The 15,784-nt window shown below is 41.1% G+C and overlaps 2 protein-coding genes across 3 annotated transcripts; one reads left to right on the top strand and one right to left on the bottom strand.

The window, feature by feature from the left end:
* The first annotated feature begins 6,069 nt into the window (after positions 1-6,069).
* On the top strand, positions 6,070-9,119 carry LOC121530937 (N-lysine methyltransferase KMT5A-A). 2 transcript variants are annotated; one of them, XM_041836330.2, is made up of 8 exons: positions 6,070-6,233; positions 6,438-6,511; positions 6,706-6,853; positions 7,232-7,400; positions 7,539-7,626; positions 7,864-7,923; positions 8,009-8,199; positions 8,322-9,119. In XM_041836330.2, exons 1-8 carry the CDS (start codon positions 6,200-6,202, stop codon positions 8,530-8,532), a joined length of 975 nt encoding a protein of 324 aa, XP_041692264.1. In that variant the 5' UTR covers positions 6,070-6,199; the 3' UTR covers positions 8,533-9,119. The 2 variants fall into 2 exon arrangements, with proteins under 2 accessions (XP_041692264.1, XP_041692263.1); XM_041836329.2 differs by having other exon boundaries at positions 6,652-6,853.
* A 3,247-nt stretch (positions 9,120-12,366) lies between these two features.
* On the bottom strand, positions 12,367-15,559 carry rilpl2 (Rab interacting lysosomal protein-like 2). Its single transcript, XM_041836328.1, has 4 exons — positions 13,803-15,559; positions 13,428-13,579; positions 13,213-13,350; positions 12,367-12,738 (listed from the first exon to the last, which is right to left on the bottom strand). The coding sequence occupies exons 1-4, from the start codon at positions 14,094-14,096 to the stop codon at positions 12,717-12,719; spliced, it is 606 nt and encodes a 201-aa protein (XP_041692262.1). The 5' UTR covers positions 14,097-15,559; the 3' UTR covers positions 12,367-12,716.
* Positions 15,560-15,784: the final 225 nt, after the last annotated feature.

The following is a 15,784-nucleotide window of genomic DNA, read 5'->3' as shown; positions in this document are numbered from 1 at the left end:
AGTGTGTTTGGCACTATCCCTTTTGCGGTCACTCATGCTTAAATATGTTTAAAAGATACTAGCTAGTACTCATCCATTGTCAAAATGCCCTTTATACACTCTTACACTATAAAATCCATGCGAGTTTCACTAAATGATAGGGGCATTGCTACATGCAATGCATAAAAAAAATATATACAGTGAGGGAAAAAAGTATTTGATCCCCTGCTGATTTTGTACGTTTGCCCACTGACAAAGACATGATCAGTCTATAATTGTAATGGTAGGTTTATTTTAACAGTGAGAGACATAATAACAACAAAAACATCCAGAAAAACACATGTCAAAAATGTTATAAATTGATTTTCATTTTAATGAGGGAAATAAGTATTTGACCCCTCTGCAAAACATGACTTAGTACTTGGTGGCAAAACCCTTGTTGGCAATCACAGAGGACAGACGTTTCTTGTAGTTGGCCACCAGGTGTGCACACATCTCAGGAGGGATTTTGTCCCACTCCTCTTTGCAGATCTTCTCCAAGTCATTAAGGTTTCAAGGCTGACGTTTGGCAACTTGAACCTTCAGCTCCCTCCACAGATTTTCTATAGTATTAAGGTCTGGAGACTGGCTAGGCCACTCCAGGACCTTAATGTGCTTCTTCTTGAGCCACTCCTTTGTTGCCTTGGTCGTGTGTTTTGGGTCATTGTCATGCTGGAATACCCATCCACGACCCATTTTCAATGCCCTGGCTGAGGGAAGGAGGTTCTCACCCAAGATTTGACGGTACATGGCCCCGTCCATCGTCCCTTTGATGTGGTGAAGTTGTCCTGTCCCCTTAGCAGAAAAACACCCCCAAAGCATAATGTTTCCACCTCCATGTTTGACGGTGGGGATGGTGTTCTTGGGGTCATAGGCAGCATTCCTCCTCCTCCAAACACGGCGAGTTGAGTTGATGCCAAAGAGCTCGATTTTGGTCTCATCTGACCACAACACTTTCACCCAGTTCTCCTCTGAATCATTCAGATGTTAATTGGCAAACTTCAGATGGCTCTGTATATGTGCTTTCTTGAGCAGGGGGACCTTGCGGGCGCTGCAGGATTTCAGTCCTTCACGGCGTAGTGTGTTACCAATTATTTTCTTGGTGACTATGGTCCCAGCTGCCTTGAGATCATTGAAAAGATCCTCCCGTGTAGTACTGGGCTGATTCCTCACCGTTCTCATGATCATTGCAACTCCACGAGGTGAGATCTTGCATGGAGCCCCAGGCTGAGGGATATTGACAGTTATTTTGTGTTTCTTCCATTTGCGAATAATCGCACCAACTGTTGTCACCTTCTCACCAAGCTGCTTGGTGATGGTCTTGTAGCCCATTCCAGCCTTGTGTAGGTCTACAATCTTGTCCCTGACATCCTTGGAGAGCTCTTTGGTCTTGGCCATGGTGGAGAGTTTGGAATCTGATTGATTGATTGATTGATTGCTTCTGTGGACAGGTGTCTTTTCTACAGGTAACAAGCTGAGATCTAAGCTGAGAAAAATGAGACCTAATCTCAGCTCGTTACCTGTATAAAAGACACCTGGGAGCCAGAAATCTTTCTGATGGAGAGGGGGTCAAATACTTATTTCCCTCATTAAAATGCAAATCAATTTATAACATTTTTGACATGCGTTTTTCTGGATTTTTGTTGTTGTTATTCTGTCTCTCACTGTTCAAATAAACCTACCATTAAAATTATAGACTGATAATTTATTTGTCAGTGGGCAAACTTACAAAATCAGCAGGGGATCAAATACTTTTTTCCCTCACTGTATATACATATTTTATACAAGCAATATTGAAATTAGGCATTCCCAATGGGAACACAAATAAAACCAGGAAATTCCTGTCAAGTACAGCTCATAGGTAACTTTTTTTGTCGAAGCCCCATGTGCCACCTCGTTTTTTTTTTTTTAAATGACGTTTTAGTCAATACTTTTATTGGACCAATAAAAACTAAGGGCTTTGTCTTTTGAGCCTTGTAGATCTTCAGTCTGGAGAGTTGATCCAATTCAATCCAATAACTTTGTTTGCACTTTGCCTGTTAGGGCCTTGCATTTCTCTCAGTTTCTGCCAAGCATTCACGTACAAGCCCCCTGGCATGAATGATACCTTCAAATGAAAAACAAAAGTACATGAAACATCAAATTATAACTTTACAGAACCCAATGGTGCATAGTATATTTCACACGGCAAGCACTAGATTTGGAGAACCCAAGGAGGCATACAGCCCTCTCTATTGTTTTCAGTCAGACATATGGACCACTGCTGGGCCAATGTGTACTACAGTCCTGACGCTCTGTTTGAATGTTTAGAAACATTCATAATCCCTGCTTGTGATACGCTTTTGGAAGCCTTTGGAACGTTCATATCACGGAGAACTAATTTTACCAATACAAAATATATACTTGCTGTGCGCCTTTTTAACAGGTTCCCACAGAGGTATTTTGCGTTGCACATTTACCTGAACTACGGCGACAGTTCATAAGCTAATGGAAACTCGAGGGAATAAAAATAAAAACAGTCGAAGCTGTGTGTTGTGTATTGGGGTTGTGCCGCAGAGCATCATGGGAGGTGTATGTGTTGTAGACCGAGCACGTTCTAGATAAATGGTTGAACTGATTCCTGTCTCATCATTATTGAATTGTTATAAGGAGGTGGTTATGAAACCCACGAGACAACACTGTTACACCAAAAAACTGTGAATCTATGGTAAAACAGTTAACAGTAAGTGTACCTTTACCTTGCTTTATCAAATACAATTGTATTGGTCGGGTGTAGCAAAATGTTCCTAGCTCCAACAGTGCAGTAATAACTAACAATACAAAGCAATACACGCAAATCCCACAAATAAAAATAAAGAAATATTAGAACGAGCAATGTCAGAGTCTGGAATATAAATATACACAGTGTACAAAACATTAGGAACACATTCCTAATATTGAGTTGCACCCCCTTTTGCCCTCAGAATAGCCTCAATTCGTCGGGGCATGGACTCTACAAGGTGTTGAAAGCGTTCTACAGGGATGCTGGCCCATGTTGACTCCAATGCTTCCCACAGTTGTGTTAAGTTGGCTGGATGTCCTTTGGGTGGTGGACCATTCTTGATACACACTGAGTGTGAAAAACCCAGCAGCGTTGCAGTTCTTGACACATTCAAACCGGTGCACCTGGCACCTACTACCATAACCCGTTCAAAGGCACTTCAATCTTTTGTCTTTCTCATTCATCCTCTGAATGGCACCCATACACAATCCATGTCTCAATTGTCTCAAGGCTTAAAAATCCTTATTTAACCTGTCTCCTCCCCTTCATCTACACTGATTGAAGTGGATTCAATAAGGTGACATCAAAAAGGGATCATAGCATTCACCTGGTCAGTGTATGTTTTGTACACTCAGTGTATATAAACATTATGGACAGTATATGAATAGAAAAGGTGTGTACAGCAGTAGTTATATAGAATAAGCCTTGAATAGAATACAGTATATACATATGAAGTGGGTAAAACAGTATGTAAACATTATTAAAAGTGACCAGTGTTCAATGACTATGTACATAGGGCAACAGTCTCTAGGTGCAGGGTTGAGTACTGGGTGGTAGCCGGCTAGTAACAGTGACTAAAGTTCAGGGCAGGGTACTGGGCGGAGGCCGGCTAGTGGTGACTATTTAACAGTCTGATGGCCTGGAGATAGAAGCTGTTTTTCAGTCTCTCGGTCCCAGCTTTGATGCACCTGTACTGTCTCCGCCTTCTAAATGGTAGCGGGGTGAACAGGCTGTGGCTCGGGTGGTTGAGGTCCTTAATGATCTTCTTGGCCATCCTGTGACACCGGGTGCTGTAGATGTCCTGAAGGGCAGGCAGTGTGCCTCCGGTAATGCGTTGGGCTGACCGCACCTCCCTCTGGAGAGCCCTGCGGTTGCGGACAGTCCAGTTGTGTGCCAGGCTGTGATACAGGCCGACAGGATGCTCTCAATGGTGCATCTGTAGAAGTTTGTGAGGGTCTTAGGGGCCAAGCCAAATTTCTTCAGCCTCCTGAGGATGAAGAGGTGCTGTCGCGCCTTCTTCACCACACTGTCTGAGTGGATACACCATTTCTGGTTGTCAGTGATGTGCACGCCGAGGAACTTGTTGTGTCGTTTGTAAACTTGATGATTGAGTTGGAGATGTGCGTGGCCACTCTGTCATGGGTGAACAGCGAATTTGCCTATTGTAATACTGTATTAGGTTATATTTAACACAAAATATTTCAAAAGATAGTACTAATGTCAAACTCGGATGACTGAATGAATGAAATAGAATGCTGCAGATGACTATGTACACATCTACTGTAGCCTGTGCTAGTAGCCTAATAAGGATAAAGGACATTATTACAATTACATTATTATTATCCTACACATATTGTTGTTACAGTAAAACGTTTAATATCTAAAAATATAGCCTATGCCTACTCTTACGTCAATTATTTAAACATTTAGGCTACACAATCATGATGGACTATACAATGTGATGAATGACACGCATTGAATTGCTTCGCTTGAGTCTATGTGGTGGTGACGGAATCTAGAACTGGGAAAGCAAGAGTTCTAAAATAGAAACAGAAGGTGAGAACAAATAATATTTGCAGGTAACATTTATCTTTATCAGAATATATATATATATATATATATATATATATATATATATATATATATATATATATATATACACACACACACACACACATTGACACATATGGGTTAAACGGAATGAAAACATGTTGCCTACTCGCTTACTGAGATTTTTTATTTTTATCACATCAACCCAGACAACTCATAAAATACATTCTCGGGATACCCTTAGGGTGCGTTCGTAAATTGCCTCCAGTGTGCTCTGGGTCGTTTGTAAATTTAGCGCATTATCAGAGGGTGTTTTCGTAAATTCAATCTGGAGTGCCAGAGTGCCCTCTGGGCGTTCGTAAATTCAGAGCGTTGTCAGATTGTCTGTTCTTAAATTCAGAGTGTTTAGCTCTCGGAGTGTACACTGGACGCTGTGGCCGAGGAGTAGGGTTGATCTGAGCGTTCTGACCTCACAACCGCACAAATGGTATTGTTTCAATGGGTATGCTGCATTACTTTTATCTTCCCCGGGACCACCCATACACAAAAATGTATGCACGCATGACTGTAAGTCGCTTTGGATAAAAGCGTCTGCTAAATGGCATATTATTATTATTATTATTATTATTATTATTAAATACAAGGTCTGTTTAATTTATGTAGTCTATAGTAGTAGGCTGTATGGGGGGTGAGATGCAATGAGGCTCAGCGAACACTGGGTGTCATAAGAGTCAAAGAACGGTCCACTTCCCGATCAATCGTTGGCGAAACAATCATGGAATCGTACTGGTAGAATTAAGTAGCCAAAGTGATACATTGTCTAGCACCCAAGCTAGCTGGTTAAAGTTGGCTAGCTTGCTAGTTACTTCCAGACACAAATGAGAGAACACCTCAATCTGATAATTTTACTCGACCTGGAAGAGCTGGTTAGGCTGTTTTCATGTTATCTAGAGCGTCATTACATTTTTTGCCGACCTTTAAAAACAAAACAAAAACATTTACATTGTTGCCAGCAGCACAGTTAGTCACCAACGCTCTGGATAACATGAAAGCAGCCTAACCAGCTCTGCTACAAGCATTGCTACACCACCAATTACATCTGCTAAACATGTATGTGACCATTTTCCTCGACCTATATATATATATATATATATACTTTTTTTTTTGCTAGGTCTAGGAAAATGGTCAGAGGTGAGGTTCTCTCATCCTGTCTAGCCAACGTTAGCTTGGGTGCTTGACTGCCGTTGTGAGTTCACAACGCTCAGAATTTATGAAAGTACAATCTGACAATGCTCTGCATTTACGAACGCCTAGAGCGCACTCTGGCACTCCAGAGTGAATTTACGAACTCACCATTAGTTGGGCTCCTAAAGTTTGTTTCGCACCACGCCAATCACATGCTACTAGAAGTTGCGTTTAACCAATCAGGGACGCAGTAACTTTTTAAACGATAGGAAGTCCCTGTCTTGTTATTCTGTGCGTGGTGGTGGCTCTTCATGTCGGCTTCTAGCGATGCGTTTGTTCGTTAACACAACATAACGAAGCACACGCGAACATTACACAACTTTTAACACGAACTTGTGCACATACATGTCTAGTTGTGGGAGAGTTGAGATGGCAAAAGGTAAGTAACGAAATTTATGGGTAGTAAAGTCGAGACAGGGCTGTTTTGAAGTAACGTTAGCTAGATGACGACGTTACTCCTTAGCAAGCTGCGTCCCTCATTTGACTATCAGCTAGCTAGTTATCATAAGCGTTGGATATACTGTGGATATGGTAGGCTATTAAGGTCCACTTAGCTAACCTCCTGACATGTTTGCTTTCAAAGGGAAGAAAAACAGACCCGAGGAAACCCGTCAGGTCAAAAAGAAGACAAAGGAAAATAAACCAGAAATGAATCGGGTAACTTATTATTAAATGTGTTGGAAATATAGCACTAATACAGGCAATTGGTTATCAATACTTTTCAGTTGTTAGCTAGCTAAATTATACAAGTGCGTGTTGCATCCATTCACTTATTTTAAAAAAACAATGTGTTGCAGGACGCATGTACTGGTCAGCCACAAGTGCATGTTGCATCCGTTATTGTGTTGCAGGACGCAGGTAATTGTCAGCCCACTATAAAAAGTATTTGGAGTCCTGGCAAACCCAGATCTCCTCTGTGTGACTACTCAAGTTCTGTCATCCAAGAGGAAAATGTGCCAGAGAAATGTACTCAAACTGAGACATCAAAGAAAGTGAAAGGTAACCCACCATTTGTCCTTCAACCACCATCATTAATGACAATGTTAAAATCTCTTACTTGGACTTCTACCTGCTCTTTTTCGTCATCATACAATATTGGTCTGAATAAGACCTTGGCGACCCACCAGATGTTGCTATGCGATGCTTGCACTCATATGTATTTTTTACCTCTAATTTCGTTGAGTCAGGAGATCGGAGTTAAGTGACCCCCAGAATAATTTCCTGTGTGAATGGCAGTAGTGTCCACTGACCAATGTCTTATGACACCACTAATTGTTTATTTAGGCATTCATTACATTCCCCTCCTGAAGCCTTATGTTTTGCTTATACAACAAAGTCTGATGTACACTGTGCTTCTTTCCAAACTATTCTATTCAGGGAGACTGAATAAAGTGAGGACCTGCCTGGCTCTGGTACCCAGAGAGACAACTACCCTGCATGTCCAGGAGGAGGATCCAGAATCACACCCCAACCCAACTGCACCAGATGATAATGTCACCAAGCCCAAAACTGAGAGGGGGGCTAGTCAAAAAGTCAAAGTAAAAAAGTAAGTCATGTTGACAAAATATTTGTTCAAATGGAGCACAGTATTTCTTTGTCAGGCCAGCACTTCATGACCAGATCATCTGACCATTGGAATATTAGCTTGTTTCGCACTGGAATACTGTATTCTCTTTTCATCCAGAGCAGAAAGCAATGCTGCCCAAAACAGGAAGGTCACCGATTATTATCCTATTAGACGGAGTTCCAGAAAAAGCAAAGCTGAATTGAAGGTCAGTTTATAATGCCAGAGTGAATTGTGCTTGAAGATCAACCATGCCATTCAAGAACAAGTAAAAAAACGTGTGGATGGTTTGGGATTTTAGCAATGAAGGCCTTTATCCCTGAACTATCCCTTTAACCCACAGTTTCCACTATCTGTGGATTGCATTGGATTATGCCAACTTCGTCATCCGGGCTAGGATGCTAATGTTTATTTACTCATTAAACACCACACTCTCTGCCAACAGAATGAAGAACACGGACACCTTGATTACCTGATAAAAAATGGAGTTGAAGAAGGACTGCAGGTTAGTTTAGAAATTAAAGTAACATTGTACTGAAATGGATCATCTTAACCTGGCATTTGATTTGACCTGTACTTGAACCCAATAGGTCAAACATATAGAGGGTAAGGGAAGAGGAGTGTTTGCCGTCAGACGTTTCAAGAAGGGGCAGTTTGTAATTGAGTATCATGGAGACTTGTTGCATCTGGCTGATGCCAAGGAGAGAGAGGCTCTGTATGCCCAAGACCCCGGGACTGGCTGCTACATGTACTATTTCCAGTATCTCAGCAAAACATACTGGTAAGGTATCTACTCAAACTTCATTTTAATGTGTATTAAGTAACTGACTTATGCATTGCCACAACTTTGATGTTGTCAGCTAGCTCATGGATGTTTTCAAACCTTTAATTTCCTCTTTACAGTGTGGATGCTACAAAAGAATCAACTCGCCTGGGAAGGCTGCTAAACCACAGTAAAAATGGCAACTGCCAGACCAAACTCCATGACATAGATGGAATACCTCATCTCATACTGGTAGCTTCCAGGGACATTGAGGCAAAGGAAGAGCTGCTTTATGACTACGGTGACCGCAGCAAGGAATCCATCTCGGCTCACCCTTGGCTCAAATACTGATGTGCTGTTTTTACACTAGCAGAGTATTCTCTCAAGGGAATTACTAGGTGCATTTGATTCAGCTTCTCTTTTTTTAACCATTCCATTGGCCCTAAGCTGCAAACTCGGGATTCCAGGTGAGACAAATGAAATCTGTTTGGCTTTAATCTGCTTTTTCAAGCAATGTATTTGGGCAAAACTGTGGCAGTATGAACAATGGAGGACAACCTTCGAGATGACACATAGGTCAATTTGTTAAAACTGTATATCAATTTTTTGCTGGATTTGGGGGTAGTTTTTATACATATTTAGGCCTGTGCTTCCATGAAGATATTAAAAATATTTTGTAACATAAGCTATTGTTTTTATAATGCTGCTTTTTATATTAGTGATAATGTTAGGTATGGTTCTAGTTGAAGCAACAATTTTCATATGATCATCAATGCTCTTCAGGCTTCGGGGACACCAGCTTATACTTGATTTAAAATGTAGGTATTTGTTTTGCAATGGGTGAAATCCTAATGAATTTTGAACAATTTACAATGTAAGGTGCTCTGAGAGTAAATGAAATGTGTACATAGACAAATAAATCTGTTCAGAAATCTGGCTAGCATGGAAGCTCATTTTGCAATGCATAGAAAAGCTAGTTTGGCCTTTGACAATATACCAATGAATATTACCAAAGACATGTAACAGTCCAGCATCCTCCCTGTAGGTCAGTGTATTTCAAAATGTGCAACAAAGTGATTTTGTAATTCTAAACTGCTTTCTTTACAGCTGCTCTATTCTTATTTGAAAGGTTAAAATGGTCGACTTTAAAAGCCCTCGTGTGAACTAGCGTGAAATAGTTATGCTCAGTCACTCAGAGCAAAAAATGTCCTGAAAGTGCATAAAAATTTACAAGAGACAATTTTAGTAACACTTTTATATAGTCTCTTTTACCTGTGTAGTTGCAAATGTAATTGTTGTACTTTATCTAATCCACAATAAATCATTTTGGGAGGGATTCATTACCATGATCTGTGCTACTCAACCCAGCGTTAAAAGCCATAGACATTTTCAATTGAAATGACACACCCTCTGTTACAGTTCCTTTGTTTACAAAGTTTGAGGAAACATTTAGTTGTGAGTCTCTGCCAGTGATGTATATTTACATTTACATTTTAGTCATTTAGCAGAGAGCGACTTACAGGAGCAATTAGGGTTAAGTGCCTTGCTCAAGCGCACATCAGATGTTTCACCTAGTCGGCTCGGGGATTAGAACCGGCGACCTTTCAGTTCCTGGCACAACACTCTTAACCACTAAGCTACCTGCCGCCTATATAAACCCTTGATTGCTAATGCTATGTTTTGGCCATTGAGAGGCTTTGAAGCCACCGGTCAGCCATATTGGCAGTCCTCCATAGGAATGAATGGAATTCTACAGTATTTCAATTAAAATGTTAAGTAAAAAATACATTATTTTTGTTGTAGTGGGGACAAAATACTTGAAGGACATTTTTTGTTTTAGCTCACAATTTAAAAGTATGCATTGAGGTGTCTGATAGAATAAATGTGGCAAAAACAAACCTAGACATAAATGCATTTCTATAGATTATGAGTCATAATACCCATAAAACCTAGCGGTCAAACATGGAAATGGTTCCAATTGTTTTTTCACCATTCAATCTTCTCTTAGGGGATTTTAGAAACTTAATAAGGGCTATGTGTCATGAAGGCTTACCCTGGCGTGACGTTTACATGATAATCATGTAAATCTCTCTCGGACAAGGTGACGTATAAAAATATTTGCCGGTATTTACCCCAAACAAATGAAACGCTAATTAGCTGCTAATGTGGCTATCATTAAGAACTAAAAATGCCATGATCTGGATGAGACTGCCGAATTGAGGCAAAGGTAAAACATCTCCATTAACTATGTTAGCTAAATGTAGTAATGAATAAATGGGCAATTCTGTAAATGGTCTTGAGTTTAAAATGTACACTACCTGTTGGCAAAGGTGTCAGCTAGAGATGATGTACAGTATGAAAAAAATGTATGCACTCACTAAGTCGCTCTGGATAAGAGCGTCTGCTAAATGACTAAAATGTAAATGTGATGTGCAAGAGCTTGCAGGGATTTGTAGTCTTGCATGATGTCTACTTTGACGCGAATTAGCATTTGACTCAGAGTAAATAGCGCCGAATATATTGTTAAGTCACCTTGCCCGAAAGAGATTTACATGGTTATCAAAACGTCACGCCAGGGTTAGTCTACACGAAACACAGCCCTTATTTTAATTGTTTCTAAATCCCCTGTGGAAAAACGATTGGGACCATTTCCCTGTTTGACCGCTAGGTTTTATGGGTATTATGAAACCTCCACTGTGGGCAAAATATTTTTACAATTGTGCAGGAATGCCAAGATGGAGGCGTGGTGGCTTCAACACAGCACCCCCTCAGTCATCAAGTGTATATACAGTGCATTCAGAAATTATTCAGACCCCTTGACTTTTTCCACATTTTATTAGGTTACAGCCTTATTCTAAAATTTATGAAATGATTACTACCCCCCCTCAATCTACACACAATACCCCATAATGACAATACGAACAACATATTTTTAGAAATGTTTGCAAATGTATTAAAAATAAACATACTTTATTTACATAAGTATTCAGACCCTTTGGTGTGAGACTCGAAATCGAGCTCAGGTGCATCCTGTTTCCATTGATCATTTACATTTGTCATTTAGCAGACGCTCTTATCCAGAGCGACTTATATGAGCAATGAGGATTAAGTGCCTTGCTCAAAGGCACAGACACATTTTTTCACCTAGTCGGCTCGGGGATTAGAACCAGCGACCTTTCAGTTTCTGGCACAACGCTCTTACCCACTAAGCTACCTGCCGCCATCTCAACATCATCCTTGAGATGTTTCTACAACTTGATTGGAGTCCACCTGTGGTAAATTCAATTGATTGGACATGATTTGGAAAGGCACACACCTGTCTATATAAAGGTCCCACAGTTGACAGTGCATGTCAGAGCAAAAACCAAGCCATGAGGTCGAAGGAATTGTCTGTAGAGCTCCGAGACAGGATTGTGTCGAGGCACAGACCTGGGGAAGGGTACCAAAACATTTCTGCAGCATTGAAGGTCCCCAAGAACACAGTGGCCTCCATCATTCTTAAATGGAAAAAATATTTAACTCTTTGGCCTGAATGCCAAGCGTCATGTCTGGAGGAAACCTGGCACCATTCTGACGGTGAAGCATGGTGGTGGCAGCATCATGCTGTGGGGATGTTTTTCAGCGGCAGGGCCTGGGAGACTAGTCCGGATTGAGGGAAAGACGAATGGAGCAATGTACAGAGGGATCATTCATGAAAACCTGCTCCAGAGCGCTCAGGACCTCAGACTGGGGTGAAGGTTCACCTTCCAACAGGGCAACGACCCTAAGCACACAGCCAAGACAACGCAGGAGTGGCTTCGGGACAAGTCTCAATGTCCTTGAGTGGCCCAGCCAGAGCCCGGACTTGAACCCGATCTAATATCTCTGGAGAGACCTGAAAATTACTGTGCAGCGACGCTCCCCATCCAACCTGACAGAGCTTGAGAGGATCTGCAGAGAAGAATGGGAGAAACTGCCCAAATACAGGTGTGCCAAGCTTGTAGCGTCATACCCAAGAAGACTCAAGGCTGTAATCGCTGCCAAACGTGCTTCAACAAAGTACTGAGTAAAGGGTCCGTATACTTGTAAATGGGTTATTTCCGTTTTTTATTTTTAATACATTTGCCCAAAATTTCTAAAAACCTGCTTTTGCTTTGTCATTATGGGATATTGGGTGTAGATTGAGGGGGGGGAAAAAACAATTGAATCCATTTTAGAATAAGGCTGTAACGTAACAAAATGTGGAAAAAGTCAAGGAGTCTGAATACTTTCCAAACGCACTGTATAAATCATTGGTCTGTACCATGTTATTTGACCTAAATGTGCATAGTTATTTTCCCATAACTGTATTAATGACAACAGTTAAGACAAATCTATAAAAAGACAACGCTGAGATATCATTTAAAAAGCCAAAATTATTCCACAGTTAAAAACATTCATTCATTACCGAAAATAACTGATCTAATACAAAGAATTAATAGAAAGCATGTGCATAAATGTTTTGGTTCATCGTTAATATTATTAATGCCTTAGGTCCTTGTTCTCACAGGTTGTCCTTATTTCCGTCTGAATGAAAACCTACAAAAAGAAATAAGAATTAGTTCATAATCTATTTTTAGAGTAAGCTTGCCAACACAATGTAGGTCCCTGGAAGTTACTAGTCTTAACAGAGGAGGTGAAGGAGATTGCGTGAATTTGCAGTGTCTGCTGAGGCTTGACTGAGTCACGTCAGACAGACAATAACAATACTGACAACAGCAGTGAAGCTGGCTTCGTGAAGTGGCATCAGCTCTCTCTTTCCCCCTCTTCATTCAGATTCTCCCAATCACACAGCATCAGCACAAACACAGCCAGCCAGTCACAAGCGGGTCATTACGAGGGCAGAGACAGACCGTGAGAACAAACTACACATGGTTGTCTACTGTGTGATACTATGGTTGTCTCTGAAATACTTGTTTTCAGGGTGTAAATAAACCTTTTCAAACTGCATGCTCTTCTCGCAATTCACTATGATTATGCAAAGTTAGGTGGTGAAAGAAGCTAATTGCTCACAGCTTTCTGATGGTGGTCATTCCTTCATTAGGTTCCTCTTCTTTAGTCTCATCTGTTGTGTCAGAAACGGGGTTCGAAGGGGATGGAGATACTAGGTCAACCTCTACCATTGCTTGCTCGCCCTGTGGCAGCATCCCACTGCAAGTACAACAAATCACTACATGAAATATGTGTGTGGGTTGTGGGGACTGGTCAAGTCTGGATGTGTATTCTACCTCTTGTAGAGCTGTAACTCTTCTTGTGCCACCAGTAGCTGGGCCTTGAGCTGGTTCCTCTCCTGAAGCACCTCCTTCAGCTCCTGCATTGTGAAGCGTGGTCTATTGGGATCTTTCAAGTCCACCACCAGTTTGTTTGGTCCTAGTGTTTGCTGAGAACATATTGATTAAAGGGATAAACGTATAACAAAAAAAGACTCCACAACTGTATGTTGCACAGTAGTGTATAGCGACCCAGTGAAACTCTACGGAACATCCTTGAACATACCCTGACAGACGTAGTCCAGTTAGAGAATAACCAATTTATGGAAAATGTAAAGTTATCGATTTTGACCACAGTTACAAAGTTTCCTGGTTTGAAAAGATCAAACTCACCGCTTCCTGCCCGGCAGAACTTTCTCTCACGATTCTATCCAGTTCACTCTTCAAGTTGTCTCGTTCCATTTTCAGCTCCTCCAGTGACAGGTTGTACTTATTCACTAAAGTTTCAAACATCTCCAAAACCCGGACAATTTTGAATTGCAAATCAGAGACTTCCTCACCTGTATTACTTATTTTCAGCAAATCTCTGCCAATCACGTATGAAATGTCATAAACATCTTCCACTGTCAGCTCAAATGCTTCCTTCTCGAACGCTAAAGCGGGTGAAGACTCGCTCAACTCTTCCATTGCTCGTGTTCCAAAAACGCACTGAATTCAACACGTTTTTGTTTTCTCAACCGGTGGGAACGATTTCTCAAATCGAGCGTTGTGACATTTAACATACAAGATACTTATGAACTGTAAATTTAGTTCCATGCATGCTACAGTAGCCACTTCAAATTACGGGTAGTAGCCTAACTGAATAGACCATCCTCTTTCTAAATTCTGAATGGTTGACTTGCTGTAGCCAGTGTATAAGTGACATACAAGTAAGCCAATAGCAATGTCCTGTTCCCCTCCGCTTGTAACAAGATAACAAATTTTCCCTGGCGACAGGTGAGGCCATGCACATAATCCAGTAGGGCCACACTAATCAGGTGAAACAGCACGTGATGTTTCGCCGGTATTTTCAATTTTATACTTTAAAATTCGAAGTTTAATTGACATTCCATCAACCAGGGGGGCCTTGGGGATCTCAACGTTTGCAGGGGTCACTGAAAAAGCAGGGATAAAACTATCAAATTGAACAAGGCCAAAACATCTCACATTTTAATGCAAGAACTGACAGGCATTAAAACATTGTGCAATTTCATATTTTTAGGTGTCCACAATGAATATTGAGCACACATTGAAAACGGGTTGAAAACCCATATCTATAGGAAAAATGGTGTGTGTTCATATTCACATCACAAACAGTCAACAATATGTCAGCTTTATATTCAGACTAACAGACACTAGGAAACTTAAGTGCAGTATAGTCCAAAATAAATTATTTACATAAATAACATTGAAATATGACCGATACAGTTACATCACATCAAACCACGTCAAAATGCCTTCAATATATTTTGTCTACCTTGGGGCCTCCTTATCAGACTTGGTAAAAGTTTGCTTTTATTGATAAAATAAACATGTGAGCTATCTCTGAAGTTACACTAATACTTACTGCTAGTATAAAGCACCATAGGCTGCACAACCTAAAATGTATTCAAAAGGCACAGGATATCTCTGATTGCACATTACTCTTTCCAGAATCCATCTCTCCATTGTCCCCACAAGAGACAACTTTGTCCTGACAATCCCTCTTGGCATGAGGCTCTTCATGACTTTCTTCCTTCCCTCTTCTTAGGTTCATCTTACTCACTTCTGCCTGGAGGAACTGTCACTCTAGGCCTCAAAACACCAAGCTCTGCTGGAAAACTACGCCTTAAATATAAATCATCTGACTCCAAGCCTGAGCACATATTTGTGGTACTGTATTCAACCAGTGCTCCAATAATTCTCCCTCTGGCGCTCCCCTACACCCTCTGGTGGTAACTTGCTGTCCTGGGCTGTTCGCATGGCAATTGTGGGTGTACTGACCAGAAGCCCAGTCCTGTGCTGTTTTTACTTGGAGACCACCAGCATGGGATATTATACATTGAGTGTACAAAACATTAGGAACACCTTCCTAATATTGAGTTGCACCCCCTTATTGCCCTCAGAACAACCTCAATTCGTCAGGGCATGGACTACAGGGTGTCAAGCGTTCCACAGGGATGCTGGCCCATGTTGACTCCAATGCTTCCCACAGTTGTGTCAAGTTGGCTGGATGGATGTTCTTTGGTTGGTGGACCATTCTTGATACACACAGGAAACTGTTGAGTGTGGAAAAACCCAGCAGCGTTGCAGTTCTTGACACACACAAACCGATGCGCCTGGCACCTACGATCATA

This window comes from Coregonus clupeaformis, chromosome 18 (assembly GCF_020615455.1).
Source record: "Coregonus clupeaformis isolate EN_2021a chromosome 18, ASM2061545v1, whole genome shotgun sequence".
In the NCBI taxonomy this organism is placed as follows: Eukaryota; Metazoa; Chordata; class Actinopteri; order Salmoniformes; family Salmonidae; genus Coregonus; species Coregonus clupeaformis.
This window is presented reverse-complemented; position numbering and strand designations above follow the sequence as displayed.

Coding starts and splice junctions, on each gene's coding strand:
- LOC121530937 (XM_041836329.2), top strand. CDS start 6,200: ATGTCTAGTTGTGGGAGAGTTGAGATGGCAAAAG. Junction 6,234..6,437: donor GAGAGTTGAGATGGCAAAAG/GTAAGTAACGAA, acceptor TTGCTTTCAAAG/GGAAGAAAAACAGACCCGAG. Junction 8,200..8,321: donor TATCTCAGCAAAACATACTG/GTAAGGTATCTA, acceptor TCCTCTTTACAG/TGTGGATGCTACAAAAGAAT.
- rilpl2 (XM_041836328.1), bottom strand. CDS start 14,096: ATGGAAGAGTTGAGCGAGTCTTCACCCGCTTTAGCGTTCGAGAAGGAA. Junction 13,351..13,427: donor GAGTTACAGCTCTACAAGAG/GTAGAATACACA, acceptor TTGTACTTGCAG/TGGGATGCTGCCACAGGGCG. Junction 12,739..13,212: donor ATGACCACCATCAGAAAGCT/GTGAGCAATTAG, acceptor TTCTTTTTGTAG/GTTTTCATTCAGACGGAAAT.